General features: G+C 39.7%; 1 protein-coding gene across 3 annotated transcripts in view; it reads left to right on the forward strand.

The window, feature by feature from the left end:
- Positions 1 to 518: 518 nt before the first annotated feature.
- tecpr1a (tectonin beta-propeller repeat containing 1a) overlaps positions 519 to 21322 on the forward strand; it is a 31426-nt gene continuing 10622 nt past the window's right edge. Inside the window, exons 1-12 of one of the 3 annotated variants that reach the window (XM_051673804.1) lie at positions 519 to 653; positions 4800 to 5035; positions 5110 to 5292; positions 5726 to 5848; positions 5961 to 6083; positions 7268 to 7442; positions 9429 to 9529; positions 9643 to 9744; positions 15273 to 15421; positions 19612 to 20171; positions 20288 to 20433; positions 21099 to 21254. In XM_051673804.1, the coding sequence (XP_051529764.1) occupies positions 4811 to 5035; positions 5110 to 5292; positions 5726 to 5848; positions 5961 to 6083; positions 7268 to 7442; positions 9429 to 9529; positions 9643 to 9744; positions 15273 to 15421; positions 19612 to 20171; positions 20288 to 20433; positions 21099 to 21254 (2043 nt within the window). In that variant the 5' untranslated portion in view covers positions 519 to 653; positions 4800 to 4810. The remainder of the gene's footprint in view (positions 654 to 4799; positions 5036 to 5109; positions 5293 to 5725; positions 5849 to 5960; positions 6084 to 7267; positions 7443 to 9428; positions 9530 to 9642; positions 9745 to 15272; positions 15422 to 19611; positions 20172 to 20287; positions 20434 to 21098; positions 21255 to 21322) is intronic. The other 2 variants (XM_051673805.1, XM_051673806.1) reach the window with 2 other exon arrangements.

The raw sequence follows: 21322 nt of genomic DNA on the forward strand, positions 1-21322 counted from the left end.
ATGGCTAAGCAAGCTCTTACACATTCAATAATTGACATCAATGCACCATTAAGCAAATCTGAAGTCAAATGACTAATTAAAACAGCTGTTAAAGGGATGTGGCAAGAGAAGTGGGCCAAAGAAATAAAGGGACGACATCTATATAATATCCAAAACAAGTTGGTTATGAAAGGATTAACTATCGCAACAGGAGGAATGATACAGTAATATTTTGATTACGTATTGGACACTCAGCTCTCCATCACTCACTTTACAACATAGGTAAACATGAATCTGCTACCTGTAATAAATGTGGTCTTCCTGAGACTGTTAAGCATGTGCTACTAAATTGCACGACATATGACACTGAAAGATTCCAGCTCAAAGAAGAATTAAAATCTCTTGGTATAAACTGTCTGACATTACAGAACCTTTTGAACAAGTCTTCAAAAGTGAATAAAGTTCTCTTAAATTATTTAAAAGAAACAGATCTGTATTGAAGAATTTTTTTCGGTGTCACACTCCATCCCAGTAGGTGGCGGAAATGCACCAAAAGCCATAAATCCAAAGAAGAAGAAGACGAAGAAGAAGGAATCAACAGCAGACGAAATCACAGACAGATTTAATCCAAAATGACAACATAAGCACAGTGCCTCCACCCTGACGCAGATAAGGTACGTAACGGAAACATTGGCTTTTAACAATGCTGTTTACGCATGTATTGCATATGTGTTGTTGCGACAATATGAACTTACCTGTCTGTTGTGTTGTTGAAGATGCACCTGCCACTGCGGAAGACAGACAGGTGGTGTCATTTAGATATGCCTGTCTATTCACTGTATCCTGTATTGTTCTATTTATTTATTTGATGTAATTTTTGCTGGCAGTATTTTAATTGAGTACTCTACACATGTACGCCTTATTTACTGTCAACGCTAGCTAACGCGCCATCCGACAGATGCCACGGTTCAACTGGTTTTCATGTTAACTGGTGACCTCCTTCCGTTTTACACTAGATGTGAATGACCGGCCGCAGATTCATCAATTCCGAAAATTTTAATCTCCATTAAATGTAAATTTACTACATGATGCTGGCATAATTGTGCAGATTAAAATATGTGGTATTATTTGATCAAACGGCAGAAGTTCGCAAGATTAAAAAATAATAATAATGATAACTGAGGTAGGAGATTGGAATTCAGCCATCTGTAATATGATCAGTGCGACATTGTAGTGCCCTATCCATTTAAGCTACTAGAGAGTGATTATTTAAGGGGGCATCTTTGTATTCACATGAGTGTATGTTCGGTGTGAAATGGTGAATAAAATCCAGCAGTGTGTCCATGTTAACTTGTGCTTCAGTTTATAAACTGATGGTCTTGTCCGATTATGACATTGTGTGAAATATGAACGACATTTTCTCGTCGAAACGCTACACCCAAATATTATGTGATATCATAAAATCTGTCAGTAATAGAATGTACAAACTTCCAACATTAATAAAGCCATACTGAGTTTGTTTGTTATTAGTGTAGACATATGCTCATTAGGCTTAGGTCCAAATAGTGACATTAATGTACAGTTGAAGTCAGAAGTTTACATACACCTAGGTCAAATACATTCAAACTCAGTTTTTCACAATTCCTGACATTTAATATTAGAAAACATTCCCTGTCTTAGGTCAGTTAGGATCAGTATTTTAAGAATGTGAAATGTCAGGTTAATAGTAGAGAGAATGATTTATTTCAGCTTTTATTTCTTTAATCACATTCCCAGTGGGTCAGAAGTTTACATACACTTTGTTAGTATTTGGTAGCATTGCCTTTAAATAGTTTAACATGGGTCAAACTTTTGGGTAGCCTTCCACAAGCTTCTCACGATAAGTTGCTGGAATTTTGGCCCATTCCTCCAGACAGAACTGGTGTAACTGAGTCAGGTTTGTAGGCCTCCTTGTTCGCACACACCTTTTCAGTTCTGCCCACAAATTTTCTATCAGATTGTGGTCAGGGCTTTGTGATGGTCACTCCAACACCTTGACTTTGTTGTCCTTAAGCCATTTTGCCACAACTTTGGAGGTATGCTTGGGGTCATTGTCCATTTGGAAGACCCATTTACGACCGAGCTTTAACTTCCTGGCTGATGTCTTGAGATGTTGCTTCAATATTTCCACATAAATTTCCTTCCTCATGATGCCATCTATTTTGTGAAGTGCACCAGTCCCTCCTGCAGCAAAGCACCCCCACAACATGATGCTGCCACCCCCATGCTTCACGGTTGGGATGGTGTTCTTCGGCTTGCAAGCCTCACCCTTTTTCCTCCATACATAACGATGGTCATTATGGCCAAACAGTTACATTTTTGTTTAATCAGACCAGAGGACATTTCTCCAAAAAGTAAGATCTTTGTCCCCATGTGCCCTTGCAAACTGTAGTCTGGCTTTTTTATGGCTGTTTTGGAGCAGTGGCTTCTTTCTTGCTGAGCAGCCTTTCAGGTTATGTCGATATAGGACATGTTTTACTGTGGATATAGATACTTGCCTACCTGTTTCCTCCAGCATCTTCACAAGGTCCTTTGCTGCTGTTCTGGGGATTGATTTGCATGTTTCACAACAAACTACGTTCACCTCTTGAAGTCTCCTTCCTGAGCGGTATGATGGCTTCATGGTCCCATAGTGTTTATATTTGTATACTATTGTTTGTATAGATGAACGTGGTACCTTCAGGCATTAGGAAATTTCTCCCAAGGATGAACCAGACTTGTGGAGGTCCACAATTTTTTTTCTGAGGTCTTGTCTGATTTCTTTTGATTTTCCCATGATGTCAAGCAAAGAGGCACTGAGTTTGAAGGTAGGCATTAAAATACATCGACAGGTACATCTCCAATTCAGTACACCTCCTATCAGAATCTAATTGGCTAATTGTCTAAAGGCTTGACATCATTTTCTGGAATTTTACAAGCTGCTTAAAGGCACAGTTAACTTCTGACCCGCTGGAATTGTGATATAGTCGATTAAAAGTGAAACAATCTGTCTGTAAACAATTGTTGGAAAAATTACTTGTCATGCACAAAGTAGATGTTCTAAACGACTTGGCAAAACTATAGTTTGCTAATTAGATATCTGTGGAGTGGTTCAAAAATGAGTTTTAATGACTTCAGCCTAAGTGTATGTAAACTTCTGAATTCAACTGTAGATCAACATCATAAGATCAGAAAAACAAGTAGCCAAAATTACCCATTGTTGCCCATTGTCAACGAGTTTACTTCACTGTCAGTTCAACATTTGATGAAATGGTTTGTCATGTTGGTATGCAATAGGTAATTGTGTCTAATAGTGTAACTAACTGTACCAGACTACTAGTCTATAACTGTTTGCTCAAACTGCAAAAAGAGGGGTTGATTAATGTTATACTTGGATGACCTTTCAAAGCTCTGATGGGCTTGTGATGAACGGTCTACACATGAGCAGTGGGTAAGTAAAAGTGAGGATGTGTTGATAGTTATGTCTGAATATATCATAGATATAGATTGTTGTACATTCTGTTACTGACCGATTTTATGATATCACATAATATTTGGGTGTAGCGTTTCGACGAGAAAATGACATTCATATTTCACACAATGTCATAATCGGACAAGACCATCAGTTTATAAACTGAAGCACAAGTTAACATGGACGCACTGCTAGATTATATGCACCATTTCACACCGAACATACACATGTGAATACAAAGATGCCCCCTTAAATAATCACTCTCTAGTAGCTTAAATGGATAGGGCACTACAATGTCGCACTGATCATATTATTGATGCCGAATTCGAATCTCATACCTCAGTTATTATTATTATTTTTTTAATCTTGCGAACTTCTGCCGTTTGATCAAATAATACCACTTATTTGAATCTGCACAATGATGCCAGCATCATGTAGTAAATTTTACATTTAATGGAAAGCAAAATATTGAGTCAGAAGCATGATTTTCGGAATTGATGTATCTGCGGCCAGTCGTTCACATCTGGTGTAAAACGGAAGGAGGTCACCAGTTAACATGAAAACCAGTTGAACCGTGACACCAACACCAGCATTACCTGCATCAACAAACAAGATTTTAAAAACAACAACAAACACTCTTAACATATATCTATGTGTTTCTGATCAAATCAGTTGCTTTATTGATGTTTTGTAACGTTATGTAACATGATGGACTAAAGATAAAAAGTAAGTTATTTTTGCTAATACTGTGCTAATACCATTTTTTTTGGACATGGTACCAATAAATATGCTAAATGACTGCATACATATTTACTTATAATTAGTACCATAATTATATGGACCTTGCCGTATTATGTAAATACAATGGTACATAATGGGGTTGTCTTTTAGTACCCATTACCATCTTATACCTGCACTGTACCATGGTCCCACCACAATTAGATTTTTGGTTGTGTTTTATTTTGTCCTTGTGTGGTATGCATTGTAGAATTGACCTTGTATTGCTGGGATACAGGTCTTGGGTTTCATTTATAGCTTAGGAGGCAACAAAATTACTTAACCAGGCCCCTTTAGCGAATCAGCATGTTTTTGGCAGCTTTAGGACAGTAATGAGACTCTCTGGTCGGGTCAGCTGAGTACAGATCTGCCGTCAAAGCACACTTTGTTTCAGCGAAAAGAGTTGGTTGAAAATTCTGTTTATTCTAAATGTAATTTAAGAACAGTTAACTTGTGTTGCTGTGTTTCCTTGTAAACCCTTTATGCAGCCCAAATCTGATGCTGAGTTGTTTCAAGCTTGTCGTTATTTAGTCCCCTCTCTCTTGTCACGCAGCAGGGTGCATCATGCCTAGCTCCCTCCTGTGGGCTGTTGATGTTTACGGGAGGGTTTATAGTCTGTCGACAGCAGGCCAGCAGTGGGAGCATTGTCACGATGCCCACTTGGAGTTCAAGCGTGTCACAGTTGTGCAGCAGTCCGGCTGGGGCATCGCCTGTGATCACAACATCTACCTGAACGTCCGTGCCAGTGATGTGCCCATTCGCTACCAAGAGGAGACATTTGAAAACCAGGTGTGTTCGGTTACATTAAGTAAACAGGAACATTAGTTTAATTTTTAAGACTAATATTTCTTGGTTCCTGTCAGAGGTGGAACCCTGTTGATGGCTTCTCGGACCGGCTGTTGCCGAGTGACCGCTGGCAGTGGAGTGATGTCACAGGGCTGAAGCACCAGCCTCTGGGTGGATTTCAGCTGCCCTCGGAGAACTGGGAGTGGGAAGCGGACTGGTATGTGGATGAAAATTTTGGAGGAGAGCCCACAGAGAAAGGGGTCAGTATTTGCATCTTTAAAAGCATAGCAAGTGGTTGTGTTTTGTTGCTTTAAATTCAGAATTCTCTCATCGTGTACTCCCATTTATGCCACCATAAAATCGTATGACTTTCTTCTGCGGAACACATGTGAAGATATTTTGATGGAGAAACTGGTCGTATCGCTTCAGGAGACATGGATTAAACCACTCTAGTTATATGGATTTTTTTTTTTCAATTTCAAACCTTTATGCTGCCTTTATGTCCTTTTTGGAACTAGAACATGTTGGACCCCATTGATTTGCAATGCATGTAAAAAACTGCATAAAATCTCCTCAGACGAAAGAAAGTCATACAATGTTGAGATGGCGTAATGGTGAGTAAATGATGAGAGAATGATAATTTTTGGGAGAACAGTTTCTTTAAGCCATAGCTGATCTTCTGTCTCTTTTCAGGGATGGACATATGCCATTGATTTTCCAGCCACTTATACAAAAGACAAAAAGTGGAACTCTTGCGTACGTCGCCGCAGATGGATACGATACAGAAGGTACAAAGCACAGGACAGCTGGGTCAAGGTGTGTACAAATAGGTCTTAAAAACCATTAAATATCCAAATTGGTTGAGTTCAATGTAGCTGGATGTAAAGCCTGTCTCAAAATGTCTGTGAATTTTTGCATGTGAGAGCAGATCCCCTCTGAGCAGACAGGATCTCTCCCAGACCCATTTAATGACATTACTTGCGGTGGTTGGGAGATCACTGAGGATCCCAGAGGGTGTTTGGCACTGTGGGCTGTCTCTCTGCAGGGAAAGGTCAGAACTCATTCACATTAGAGGTGGACCGATAGTGGATTTTGCAGATACCGATAACTATGGTGGTAGGAAAGGCTGATAACCGATTAATCAGCTGATAGTTTTTAAAATAATCTTTTAGAATGTCAAAAAAAAAAAATCTTTCCTTACTATGATGGGCACAGACAAAGAGTTCTAAATTAATAAAATATCGGATGCAGTTTATTGTTCAACCAAAATTCCCAAAATAGCCAGAAAAAATAGGATTTGGTGCATAATGCAGGACTTTTAAGTATAAACAAGCCCAAAATACACCTGGGGCTCTTTTTTTTTTTTTTTTAAATGAAAATATAATGAATAAAACTATCCTAAATATCGGCACAGATTTTTGCTGATAACGATGGTTCCAAAAAGCAACTATCAGCACTGATTAATTGGTGTATATACACAATACCCATACTGTGCTCTCGATTCATTTTTCAGTTCTTGCCAAAGCTATGCAGAGTTTATGAATTCTTAGATTATGGAACACAGATGATTAAATAAAGATCGAAATAAACATTTAATAAACATTCTAACAGTAAACATTTTATGTTTTTAGATATTTTGACTGAATTAAATATTGAGAAAATATTAAGTGAAATGAGTTAATTTCATTTCATCAGCATTTTTTGTTTTGGCATTGGCCATTAAAAACCCATATCAGTCAACCACTACTTTTGGATTCTGATTTTAGCAATACCACAGTTGGTTCGGGTTGAGCAGTGATGGTTATACTTTAAGGGAGGCGAGCCAGTTGTTTAAATTCTTTTTTTATTTTTTTATTTCTAGAGTGTTTATAGCAGAGGGGCCCTTTTGGTTTGCTGGCCAGTATGAGATATACATTGTTTATGGTCATCTGACTGTAAGCTACAGGTGATATGAAGCTTATAGCTGCCTACATGTTTTTAAAGGGTGCCAGTCCATGATAAGTTTCAGCTACCTGGATTTGTGCAGGAATAGTGTTGTGAGGCTGCTGGTATATACATAGCTTTGATAAAGCAGGGTAAACACTCTAATTCCTGTATTAACAAAAAGTTTATTTTTTGCATGATGGCAAGCACCACAAATGCACTTGTTTATATCTGCATAATGTACAGTATTTATTAGACTAGACTTCACCGTTGTTGACCAAAAAAATCTCATTACTTTGTGCATCCGAGCAGGTGTGGTTCCGCAGTGGCATCAACCACCATAATCCTGAGGGCTCGGTTTGGGAAGAGGTGCCTGTGCCAGGGGAGGTGGTGCAGATCAGCTGTGGGCCGGGTGATCTGTTGTGGGCTGTCCTATGGGAGGGCCATCTGCTAGTCAGAGAGGGTATTGGCAGAGATTGTCTCAAGGGTGAGCTCAGTGGTTTAGTTCAAGTGCCATCTGTACATTCACTCCTGTCAAGTTATTTATCTTTCCAAAAACTGCAGCTGGTGTGTGTGCATCGGAGCACAGCTCTTGGCAATGTTGTTCATTTTATATCCAAAGGCAGCACTTCTTAAAGGCTCAGCAGCAAAAAATGGACTATTCTATCTTTCTAATGTCCTGAGGAATGTGGTCATGGAAAAAGTAGAAATGTTGGGCACAAAAACTTTACTAACATGTACAGGTGCATCTCAATAAATTAGAATGTCGTGGAAAAGTTCATTTATTTCAGTAATTCAACTCAAATTGTGAAACTCGTGTATTAAATAAATTCAATGCACACAGACTGAAGTAGTTTAAGTCTTTGGTTCTTTTAATTGTGATGATTTTGGCTCACATTTAACAAAAACCCACCAATTCATTATCTCAAAAAATTAGAATACATCATAAGACCAATAAAAAAAACATTTTTAGTGAATTGTTGGCCTTCTGGAAAGTATGTTCATTTACTGTATATGTACTCAATACTTGGTAGGGGCTCCTTTTGCTTTAATTACTGCCTCAATTCAGCGTGGCATGGAGGTGATCAGTTTGTGGCACTGCTGAGGTGGTATGGAAGCCCAGGTTTCTTTGACAGTGGCCTTCAGCTCATCTGCATTTTTTGGTCTCTTGTTTCTCATTTTCCTCTTGACAATACCCCATAGATTCTCTATGGGGTTCAGGTCTGGTGAGTTTGCTGGCCAGTCAAGCACACCAACACCATGTTCATTTAACCAACTTTTGGTGCTTTTGGCAGTGTGGGCAGGTGCCAAATCCTGCTGGAAAATGAAATCAGCATCTTTAAAAAGCTGGTCAGCAGAAGGAAGCATGAAGTGCTCCAAAATTTCTTGGTGAACGGGTGCAGTGACTTTGGTTTTCAAAAAACACAATGGACCAACACCAGCAGATGACATTGCACCCCAAATCATCACAGACTGTGGAAACTTAACACTGGACTTCAAGCAACTTGGGCTATGAGCTTCTCCACCCTTCCTCCAGACTCTAGGACCTTGGTTTCCAAATGAAATACAAAACTTGCTCTCATCTGAAAAGAGGACTTTGGACCACTGGGCAACAGTCCAGTTCTTCTTCTCCTTAGCCCAGGTAAGACGCCTCTGACGTTGTCTGTGGTTCAGGAGTGGCTTAACAAGAGGAATACGACAACTGTAGCCAAATTCCTTGACATGTCTGTGTGTGGTGGCTCTTGATGCCTTGACCCCAGCCTCAGTCCATTCCTTGTGAAGTTCACCCAAATTCTTGAATCGATTTTGCTGGACAATCATAAGGCTGCGGTTCTCTCGGTTGGTTGTGCATCTTTTTCTTCCACACTTTTTCCTTCCACTCAACTTTCTGTTAACATGCTTGGATACAGCACTCTGTGAACAGCCAGCTTCTTTGGCAATGAATGTTTGTGGCTTACCCTCCTTGTGAAGGGTGTCAATGATTGTCTTCTGGACAACTGTCAGATCAGCAGTCTTCCCCATGATTGTGTAGCCTAGTGAACCAAACTGAGAGACCATTTTGAAGGCTCAGGAAACCTTTGCAGATGTTTTGAGTTGATTAGCTGATTGGCATGTCACCATATTCTAATTTTATGAGATAGTGAATTGGTGGGTTTTTGTTAAATGTGAGCCAAAATCATCACAATTAAAAGAACCAAAGACTTAAACTACTTCAGTCTGTGTGCATTGAATTTATTTAATACACGAGTTTCACAATTTGAGTTGAATTACTGAAATAAATGAACTTTTCCACGACATTCTAATTTATTGAGATGCACCTGTATATTAGTGGACCTTAGTGAAGAAAATAAAATAACAAATGAATGTGTGATATGACTCCTTTTAATAAATGTTTGTATGAAGTGGATGGAAAGCTTGTTTTGTTTCCTGCTGTTACCATTGTCTTTATCTGATAATATCTATGGAATCGCAGGTTCATCGTGGGTCACGGTGGAGTCGCCGAGCCCTGGAGCGAGTGCAGTACATGTAGCTGTTGGTGTAAATGTAGTGTGGGCTCTCACTAAAGATCATAAAGTAAGTCATATTTGAAATGTCATATGCTGTATCTAGTGTAAAAATTATGTGCATAAATATTATTGTTCTTTGCTTGGTTTGTTTGTTTTTCCTCTTTTCCTAATGTCTGATAGGTCTGGTTTAGACGGGGTGTGAATTCCCATAATCCGTGTGGCTCAGGTTGGATCGGTATGGTTGGAGAGATGGTGATGATCAACGTGGGTCTTAACGACCAGGTCAGAGATTAGTAATGTTCCTTTAGTTTCTTTTCCCTGGGTTGTATGACTTATCTTATCTCTTGGATACTTCTTCCATTAAATGAGCATACAGGTGCATCTCAATAAATTAGAATGTCGTGGAAAAGTTCATTTATTTCAGTAATTCAACTCAAATTGTGAAACACGTGTATTAAATAAATTCAATGCACACAGACTGAAGTAGTTTAAGTCTTTGGTTCTTTTAATTGTGATGATTTTGGCTCACATTTAACAAAAACCCACCAATTCACTATCTCAAAAAATTAGAATACATCATAAGACCAATAAAAAAACATTTTTAGTGAATTGTTGGCCTTCTGGAAAGTATGTTCATTTACTGTATATGTACTCAATACTTGGTAGGGGCTGCTTTTGCTTTAATTACTGCCTCAATTCGGCATGGCATGGAGGTGAACAGTTTGTGGCACTGCTGAGGTGGTATGGAAGCCCAGGTTTCTTTGACAGTGGCCTTCAGCTCATCTGCATTTTTTGGTCTCTTGTTTCTCATTTTCCTCTTGACAATACCCCATAGATTCTCTATAGGGTTCAGGTCTGGTGAGTTTGCTGGCCAGTCAAGCACACCAACACCATGGTCATTTAACCAACTTTTGGTGCTTTTGGCAGTGTGGGCAGGTGCCAAATCCTGCTGGAAAATGAAATCAGCATCTTTAAAAAGCTGGTCAGCAGAAGGAAGCATGAAGTGCTCCAAAATTTCTTGGTAAATGGGTGCAGTGACTTTGGTTTTCAAAAAACACAATGGACCAACACCAGCAGATGACATTGCACCCCAAATCATCACAGACTGTGGAAACTTAACACTGGACTTCAAGCAACTTGGGCTATGAGCTTCTCCACCCTTCCTCCAGACTCTAGGACATTGGTTTCCAAATGAAATACAAAACTTGCTCTCATCTGAAAAGAGGGCTTTGGAACACTGGGCAACAGTCCAGTTTTTCTTCTCCTTAGCCCAGGTAAGACGCCTCTGACGTTGTCTGTGGTTCAGGAGTGGCTTAACAAGAGGAATACGACAACTGTAGCCAAATTCCTTGACATGTCTGTGTGTGGTGGCTCTTGATGCCTTGACCCCAGCCTCAGTCCATTCCTTGTGAAGTTCTCCCAAATTCTTGAATCGATTTTGCTTGACAATCATAAGGCTGCGGTTCTCTCGGTTGGTTGTGCATCATTTTCTTCCATACTTTTTCCTTCCACTCAACTTCCTGTTAACATGCTTGGATACAGCACTCTGTGAACAGCCAGCTTCTTTGGCAATGAATGTTTGTGGCTTACCCTCCTTGTGAAGGGTGTCAATGATTGTCTTCTGGACAACTGTCAGATCAGCAGTCTTCACCATGATTGTGTAGCCTAGTGAACCAAACTGAGAGACCATTTTGAAGGCTCAGGAAACCTTTGCAGGTGTTTTGAGTTGATTAGCTGATTGGCATGTCACCATATTCTAATTTTTTGAGATAGTGAATTGGTGGGTTTTTGTTAAATGTGAGCCAAAATCATCACAATTAAAAGAACCAAAGACTTAAACTACTTCAGTCTGTGTGCATTGAATTTATTTAATACAGGAGTTTCACAATTTGAGTTGAATTACTGAAATAAATGAACTTTTCCATGACATTCTAATTTATTGAGATGCACCTGTATATGGGTGGTTGACATGGAAATATTTTGGTCAAATCATAGAAAATAGGAGGAACACTCTAGGAAAGGATATGATAGTTGAAGTTTTTTATATATATATATATATATATATTACACACTGGCAGCCAAAAGTTTGGAATAATGTTCAGATTTTGCTGTTTTGGAAGGAATTTGGTACTTTAATTCACCAAAGTGGCATTCAACTGATCACAGAGTATAGTCAGGACATTACTGATGTGAAAAACAGCACCATCACTATTTGGAAAAAGTAATTTTTGATCAAATCTAGACAGGCCCCATTTCCAGCAGCCATCACTCCAACACCTTATCCTTGAGTAATCATGCTAAATTGCTAATTTGGTACTAGAAACTCACTTGCCATTATATCAAACACAGTTGAAAGCTATTTGGTTCTTTAAATGAAGCTTAACATTGTCTTTGTGTTTGTTTTTGAGTTGCCACAGTATGCAATAAACTGGTATGTCTTAAGATCAGTATTATGGCAAAAATGGCAAAAAAGAATCAGCTTTCTGTAGAAACACGTCAGTCAATCATTGTTTTGATATAGGCTATACAATGCTTGAAATTGCCAAAAAACTGAAGATTTCATACAAAGGTGTACACTACAGTCTACAAAGACAAAGGACAACTGGCTCTAACAAGGACAGAAAGAGATGTGGAAGGCCAGAAGTACAAACAAGAGGATAAGTACATCAGAGTCTCTAGTCTGAGAAATAGACACCTCACATGTCCTCAGCTGACAGCTTCATTGAATTCTACCTGCTCAACACCAGCTTCATGTACAACAGTAAAGAGAAGACTCAGGGGTGCAGGCCTTATGGGAAGAATTGCAAAGAAAAAGCCACATTTGAAACAAAAAGAAAAGGTTACAGTGGGCAAAGAACAGACATTGGACAACAGATCATTGGAAAAGATGTGTTATGGATCTTAACCCCATTGAGATTTGTGGGATCAGCTAGACTGTAAGGTGTGTGAGAAGTGCCCGACAAGACAGCCACATCTATGGCAAGTGCTACAGGAAGCGTGAGGTGAAATGTCACCTGAGTATCTGGACAAACTGACAGCTGGAATGCCAAGGATCTACAAAGCTGTAATTGCTGCACATGGAGGATTTTTTGATGAGAACTCTTTGAAGTTCTGAACATTTTTTTCAAATTGTAATAGCAATTTTTCACGTTATTAATGTCCTGACTATACATTGTGATCAGTTGAATGCCACTTTGGTGAATAAAAGTACCAATTTCTTTCCATAAGAGCAAAATCTGTACATTATTCCAAACTTTTGGCCGCCAGTGTATATATTGAAAAATATGACAAATGTAAATAAATATGTATGTATGTATGTATGTATGTATGTGTATATATAATATATATATATATATATAACTCGGCAAAAAAAGAAACGTCCCTTTTTCAGGACACTTTATTTTAAAGATAATTTTGTAAAAATCCAAATAACTTTACAGATCTTTATTGTAAAGGGTTTAAACAAAGTTTCCCATGCTTGTTCAATGAACCATTAACAATTAATGAACATGCACCTGTGGAACGGACGTTAAGACACTAACAGCTTACAGACGGTAGGCAATTAAGGTCACAGTTATAAAAACTTAGCACACTAAAGAGACCTTTCTACTGACTCTGAAAAACACCAGAAGAAAGATGCCCAGGGTCCCTGCTCATCTGCGTGAACGTGCCTTAGGCATGCTGCATGGAGGCATGAGGACTGCAGATGTGGCCAGGGCAATAAATTGCAATGTCAGTACTGTGAGACGCCTAAGACAGCGCTACAGGGAGACAGGAAGGACAGCTGACCGTCCTCGCAGTGGCAGACCATGTGTAACAACACCTGCACAGGATCGGTACATCTGAATATCACACCTGCAGGACAGGTACAGCATGGCAAAAACAACTGCCCGAGTTACACCAGGAACGCACAATCCCTCCATCAGTGCTCAGACTGTCTGCAATAGGCTGAGAGAGGCTGGACTGAGGGCTTGTAGGCCTGTTGTAAGGCAGGTCCTTACCAGACATCACAGGCAACAACGTCGCATATGGGCACAAACCCACCTTTGCTGGACCAGACTGTTTTGTATCACCAGGGGTGATGGTCGGACTCGTGTTTATCGTCGAAGGAATGAGCGTTACACCGAGTCCTGTACTCTGAAGTGGGATCGATTTGGAGGTGGAGGGTCCGTCATGGTCTGGGGCGATGTGCCACAGCATCATCGAACCGAGCTTGTTGTCATTGCAGACAATCTCATTGCTGTGCATTACAGGGAAGACATCATCCTCCCTCATGTGGTACCCTTCCTGCAGGCTCATCCTGACATGACCTTCCAGCATGACAATGCCACCAGCCATACTGCTCGTTCTGTGCATGATTTCCTGCAAGACAGGAATGTCAGTGTTCTGCCATGGCCAGCAAAGAGCCCGGATCTCAATCCTATTGAGCACGTCTGGGACCTGTTGGATCAGAGGGAAAAGGGTTAGGGCCATTCCCCCCAGACATGTCCAGGAAATTGCAAGTGCCTTGGTGGAAGAGTGGAGTAGCATCTCACAGCAAGAACTGGCAAATCTGGTACAGTCCATGAGGAGGAGATGCACTGCAGTACTTAATGCAGCTGGTGGCCACACCAGATACTGACTGTTACTTTTGATTTTGAGGGACACCTTATTCCATTTCTTTTAGTCACATGTCTGTGAAACTTGTTCAGTTTATGTCTTAGGTGTTGAATCTTTTTATGGTCATACAAATATTTACACATTACATTTGCTGAAAATAAAAGCAGTTGAAAGTGAGAGGACATTACTTTTTTTTTTTTGCTGAGTTTATATATATATATATATATATATATATACACCGATCAGCCACAACATTAAAACCACCTGCCTAATATTGTGTAGTTCCCCTCATGCTGCCAAAACAGCACCAACCCGTAGACTTTGTCAGTTTGAACTAGTCTGGACATTCTCCGTTGACCTCTCTCGTCAGCAAGGCATTTCTGTCCACAGAACTGCCGCTCACTGGATGTTTTTTTTGTTTTTGGCACCATTCTGAGTAAATTCTAGAGACTGTTGTGTGTGAAAATCCCAGGAGATTAACAGTTACAGAAATACTCAAACCAGCCCGTCTGGCACCAACAATCATCCATGTGATTATCTAATCAGCCAATCATGTGGCAGCAGTGCAGTGCATAAAATCATGCAGATACGGATCAGGAGCTTCAGTTAATGTTCACAAATTTAATCTCAGTGATTTGGAGCGTGGCATGATTGTTGGTGCCAGACGGGCTGGTTTGAGTATTTCTGTAACTGCTGATCTCCTGGGATTTTCACACACAACAGTCTCTAGAATTTACTCAGAATGGTGCCAAAAACAAAAAACATCCAGTGAGCGGCAGTTCTGTGGACAGAAATGCCTTGCTGACGAGAGAGGTCAACAGAGAATGACCAGACTGGTTCGAACTGACAAAGTCTATGGTAATTCAGATAACCGCTCTGTACAATTGTGGTGAGAAGAATATCATGCGGGTTGGCACTGTTTTTGAGGCACGAGGGGGACCTACACAATATTAGGCAGGTGGTTTTAATGTTGTGGCTGATCGGTGTATACTGTGTGTGTGTGTGTGTATTTGTCATTTTTCAAGGCTAACCCTTAAACTTTCATATGGTTAAAGTGATCATATATTCTGTAAAAATGTATGATTTTTTTTTTTCCTGCAGGAATCATCGCATTTCCATTTTGTCCATTTTAAGGCACTTATATTAGGATGGTTTTATTAGGATGGTATGTCTTTGAAGTTTGTGTGATTGTGATTTGTCTCTGTGTTCAGGTGTGGGGTATTGGTTATGAAGACCGGGCTGTATATTTCCGTCAGGGTGTGACTGCCAGTGAGTTAAGTGGGAAGGCTTGGAAGGTTGTGTCTGTGCCTAGAGATAGTGACCGTTCCCATTCCAGCGCCAGTGTGAGCAGTCTTCAGAGGTCAGTCACTGCCTTTAGCCTGGGTCTAAACTAGACCATCTTTAAACCCCTTTACACGTGGAATTAACATCTTTCGGGATCTAATCACAAGTGGACAGGGCTAAATACAGGTGTAAACAAGGTTCAAAACATTTTGTGATGTGATCACTCAAGCCACATTTGAAGGTTATTAAAATAAATGTGTAAATTAGTGGTCGACCGATATATTGCAGAGGCCGAAAAATCATCCGATATTCTGACTTTTTTAATTATCGACCTATAGATTTTCCCGTTTGGCTGATTTGTTTCTTGAGGGTGCTGAGAATCACCTGCTTGCATGTGAAGTGACTGAGATGATGGCCCTGTCCCAATACCCACACTTGCGGCCTTGGCCACTTGAGTGTGCGTGCACGCGACAGGAAGTAAGTGTTCAAGACTGTCCCTTGTCTAAAACATGCCAAAGCTCAGTGCACTTAACCCACACTAAATCCACATTAGTGTGAATACCACTTCAGAGCCATCTTTCAGGCTAAGTGTATCCCAGAGTTCATCACGATCAGGAGCCAAACCCCGCCTACCCGAGCAATCGATGTATTTTCACCATGATGACGTCAAGGGAAGATTTTCAATGTAATTTACAGTTGTGCTCAAAAGTTTGCATACCCTGGCAGAAATTGTGAAATTTTGGCATTGATTTTGAAAATCATCTGATCATGCAGAAAAACCTGTCTTTTGCCTGCTCACTCATGTTTTCTTTAAAAATGGTACATACATTACCAATTCTCTAAGGGTATGCAAACTTTTGAGCACGACTGTATTTATTATAATCAAATAGTGAAACAAGTGAAGCATATATTTATTTTAGTATAAATGAAAGTATTCAACATTAAATAACATGTTTGGTGTGACTTTATATCAGCACCATAATTACAAAATAATATTTATGTGTATATTTATATACAGTTGTGCTCAAAAGTTTGCATACCCTTGGAAAATTGGTAATATATGTTCCATTTTTAAAGAAAACATGAGTGAGCAGGCATAACACATTTCTTTTATTTCTTATGGGATTCATATTCAACTGTAGGTTATGACAGAATGTAAAGGCGTCTTTCTGGCAACTCGACCATGCAGCAAATTTATGTTCAAGTATCGTCATATTGTGCTCCTTGAAACAACCACACCGTCTTTTTCCAGAGCAGCCTGTATTTCTCCTGAGGTTACTTGTGGGTTTTTCTTTGTATCCCGAACAATTCTTCTGACAGTTGTGGCTGAAATCTTTCTTGGTCTACCTGACCTTGGCTTGGTATCAAGAGATCCCTGAATTTTCCACTTCTTAATAAGTGATTGAACAGTACTGACTGGCATTTTCAAGGCTTTGGATATCTTTTTATATCCTTTTCCATCTTTATATAGTTCCATTACCTTGTTACGCAGGTCTTTTAACAGTTCTTTTCAGTATCTAGCCTGCTCAGTGCATCCACGTGAGAGCTAACAAACTCATTGACTATTTATACACAGACACTAATTGCAATTTAAAAAGCCACAGGTGTGGGAAATTAAACTTTAATTGCCATTTAAACCTGTGTGTGTCACCTTGTGTGTCTGTAACAAGGCCAAACATTCAAGGGTATGTAAACTTTTGATCAGGGCCATTTGGGTGATTTCTGTTATCATTATGATTTAAAAAGGAGCCAAACAACTATGTGATAATAAACGGCTTCATATGATCACTATCCTTAAATAAAAGACAGTTGTTTTTGTGCATGATCAGTCATATTTTCAAAATCAATGCCAAAATTTCACTATTTCTGCCAGGGTATGCAATCTTTTGAGCACAACTGTACCTCTTTGTTATCATTCTTACCCAGTAATCACCTTATTTTGTTTGTTCTTGCCTAATACTGCTGGTCATTTTGGTAGTTTATCAGCCAGTGTGGCATACAATATGCGGTCTAGTAAATGTTGTTTTAAAATAAAAATGTATCAACTTCTACCACGGTTTCTCTGTCATCTTTATGTATTTAAAATATACATTTTGATGCTTTTTACTTGTTGTATGAAACCACATACTGATAAGTTGTGTAAAGCAGTCTTTGGTTGTCTTATATAAATGACAAGCCAAAGCATATCATTTAAATGGTTTGTATTAGTAGCTATTAATGGAACACACAAGTTTATAGAATAATATATTTTTTTAAATTAAGTTTTATACAGTGTATTGAGAAACAAATTAGAAAGAAATTGCTAATATTTCATATTTTATAGCAGTTATGGATGACACAATTTTTTAAGACATTTTTTATGTGCAAAGTATTGAAAATCAAAATGAGTAAAAATAATTACATTTTACAATTATTTTCACACAATAAAAACATTATAAAAAAATATTTACTTACATATTTTCTGCGGCACAATACACGTCCAACAACCAATACGAGTCTACGAGTGTCCCAACGTGCAATCAAAAGTCATACACACACACTCGCAGTCTTCACGTCTACTTCCACACTAGTGGCCAAACACCAGAAATACGTAAGACAAGTGGGTAAGTAGGCAAGATCAAAACCGAAAGTTGGGGTATTGGGACAGGGCCACTGTATGTAAACGACCAGTCATGGTTCGTTTTGTTGTTACATGCCATCGTGTTACTACAATAATAGACTGGTGTGCAACACAGTCTCATTTAAATGGTCTGCAAATCGGAGCCACGACAGACACGTTTGAGCTCATAATGTTAAAGTGCTCACCTGTTTCATTCTCCCTCTCTCTCCTCAACAGTTCCCTGTAACTCTTGTCTAATGATAAAAAGGCAAATTTCAATAAAACTAATATCATATACCATCTGCCAATATGCACATACTGAATCTCATTTAAACAGATGTAATAAACAAACCTCACAAAAATCCAGCATTTTCTTCCCGTCAAGTGCTCATCTAATATCTTCCTCCTGAAGCATGTATTCTATCAGCTAGAATCAAAACTTCAGGATCAGGATCAAAAGTTCTTCTGATTCACAAATCATGATGGTCAGTGGTCACAATCCAAGCAGGTTTCCCAGGCTGTTTAATCTGTCAGGAGATTGCTTCTGTTCGCTGGATCCGCACGAGCGCGTGAGTGCAACCAAAGTCTTTCTAGCAAGCCAGTCAGCTGTCGGCCATGTTTGGAACGCTCTCGGGAGGCTATTTCCAGTCATGCCAGTGCAGCTCCTATCTTCTTGAATGGGGAAAGACTGAAATCTCCAAAACTGTTGATCAAGATTACGATCAAAGAACATATTTCAAATCAGCTGTAAAATATGACTACACCGGTATTATACATGGTGCTTCTTTACCTCTGATTATGATAAAAAAATGCAATTTTCCCAACTTTTATAGCTAATGCGCATGCACGTTCTCGAGTTGATTGACAGGCGATGTCTGTATCTAAAAGGTGATTGGCTCTTTACCTGTAAGGCGGGACTTCCTGTCTACATCCGTTCACCCTGTTTGCTGCAGTTGGGCATTCTAATGTCTCCCACTAATTTTAATTGAAGTGGCCCGTCTCTGGTACAACTTCAAGATAAAAGCGTTTCACATGTGCTATAAGTAAATGTCTTATTCACTGTGCACTGTATGTACAGTTGGTTTAATTCTGTATTTTTTTTAGTAAATGTGATTGCTAACGTGGACATGCCATCCATGGTTGCTGGAATACTGTGTGTACAGTTATTTCCTTCCTAATATATTAACAATTTCTTCATGTGCAAATAAATTACTAAAATTTGATGACTAAACAGAAATCAGAAAAAACTGCTATCTACTATTTGAAATATAATACAATTTTTTTTTAGATTCTTTTTTTACAAAGTTTTGTGTGAAACTGAGTAAATATAGTGCTAAATAAGAGTTTACTCTTTCTTTTTTTAGCAATTTTATGTTTGTTATTTACTGTATTAAATTGTGTGATATATCGGCATTGTATCGGCCTATCGGCCACCCTGCTCTCTGGATATCGCATCGGCCATTAAAAAACCCATATCGGTCGACCACCGAGTGTAAATGCTAATATGTTTTGGTGACCACTTAGAATCGGAGTATCCAAGATAAATCTTAAAACCAGTTGCAAACAGGGCCTTTGTTGTATGAGGAAGATGGGTTGCATTTAACATCATTCACCACCAGGTGGCATAATTCACAGGAGAAAGTGTTCTTGACTCTTACGTTTCACAGTGCTGGTTGTTTCTTTGGCGGTGAGGTGCATCTGCAATCCCAGGCTTCTGTGTTGAGTGATGTGGACCCTGAGACTGAAAGAGCTGTGGGAGAAGTTCTCCCCACTCCTGAGATGGGAGACACCCCTAAACCACGCATCCCCAAAGTAACTAGTGACAGCTTCATCTCTGAGCTGGTGTCTGACCGTGAAGTCCTGATCAGCCAGCATGAGGTGCCTTCAACGGCAGCAGCTGGCCCATCTATCTCTGAGGAGGAGCACGCTGAAGGCGAGGTAGAGGACAGGGCTTCCCCAGCCCAGGTTCTGTCTCCCAGCCAATCAGGTGGGCTGGACCCTCAATGGAGCAATGTGGACCTGGAGGAGGCCCAGACTAACCTGGCTTCAGGACCTGGGGGAGACGCAGCTGATTCCTGCAGTCTGTCCTCTGTAGCCACATACAATTTGGCTCTGGAGGAGCCTTATGGGGCTGATGAGCATCCAAAATGGGCCTGGGTGAGCGGTGGAGGATGTGCGGTCGACTGCCACTCACAGCTTAACTGGTTCAACTCCTCTACATCTACAGGTCAGCCGGGCATTCATTTATAACTACACTTTTGTGGTGTAGAAGTGAATCAATACATAACATTATTGTCTTGATTTGTGTGTCATGTTCCAAATTTCTCTCCCTGGTCTCCACAGCCCTGAACTGCTCTATACAGGCTATGTCTCTTTCTATGACTCCAGCACAAACAGCAGCCTGGCGCAAACAGATATTTGAGCAGCTCAATGAGCGGTCCAAAAGAGAAATGGAGAATTTCATGCATTATGAGCAGGCCATTGAACAGGTAGTGGTTAAAAGCAGAACAATTCATATTCAAAATCTTATCTTTTCATCAATGCTAACCCATGAATTTTATTCTTTTGTGATTAAATTCAGACAGTCATTAATAAAGCAAAAGTAAGTGTCCACACAAATGCTCCAAGAGTTAGACTCATAGATGGAACAGTCCATTGTAACCAAGTAGAACTTTCAGTCACCCCTAGATAACGCCTACCTTTAAAGACCTTTTTACTCCTTTCCTTTTCTCTAATGACCCCATGAAATCAAAATTTAGTTTTGTGGCTATTAGTCTATGCCTGTTTGCTTTAAAAGCCATTGGATACTATTGCACTCCTAAAAACTTTTAGCAGAAATTCCAGTTTCAAATTTCCCAAAGATTTTGATGACTCATCTTGCACTACACAGCTCTCTAGATTGTCAATGTACCTCCCACTAATACCACCTGCATTCAGCTAGCAAGTAGCAAATCATGGTTCATGGCTGTGATGTAACTAATGCCTATTGGCAGTTTAGAAAATGGGACACGCCCTTTGATTTGTCCCATCCAAGCTTCCTTTTTCAGTAGGAAATACATAAAAGCTGCACATTCAAGCACATTTTCATGTGGTCTTTAAAACTTTAAAAACACATATAAGTGGATATTTTGCCTGATTCCTGCCCTTCTCTCAGTCTGTGTGGGTGAAAAAGGGCACCATGCAGTGGTGGCGAGACTGGAAGCCACATAAGTGGGTGGATGTTCAGTTTGCACTGGAGCAGTTCTCAGGAGCAGAGGGCAGCAAGGATGGAATTCTGTTCATCTACTACACCTTTAATGATGAGAAAAAGGTAATCTCAGAGACTAGACTCTAGAACCTATATATTGACCCCGTTTACACCTGATATTAAGATGCGTC

Source organism: Myxocyprinus asiaticus, chromosome 36 (genome assembly GCF_019703515.2).
Source record: "Myxocyprinus asiaticus isolate MX2 ecotype Aquarium Trade chromosome 36, UBuf_Myxa_2, whole genome shotgun sequence".
NCBI lineage: Eukaryota > Metazoa > Chordata > Actinopteri > Cypriniformes > Catostomidae > Myxocyprinus > Myxocyprinus asiaticus.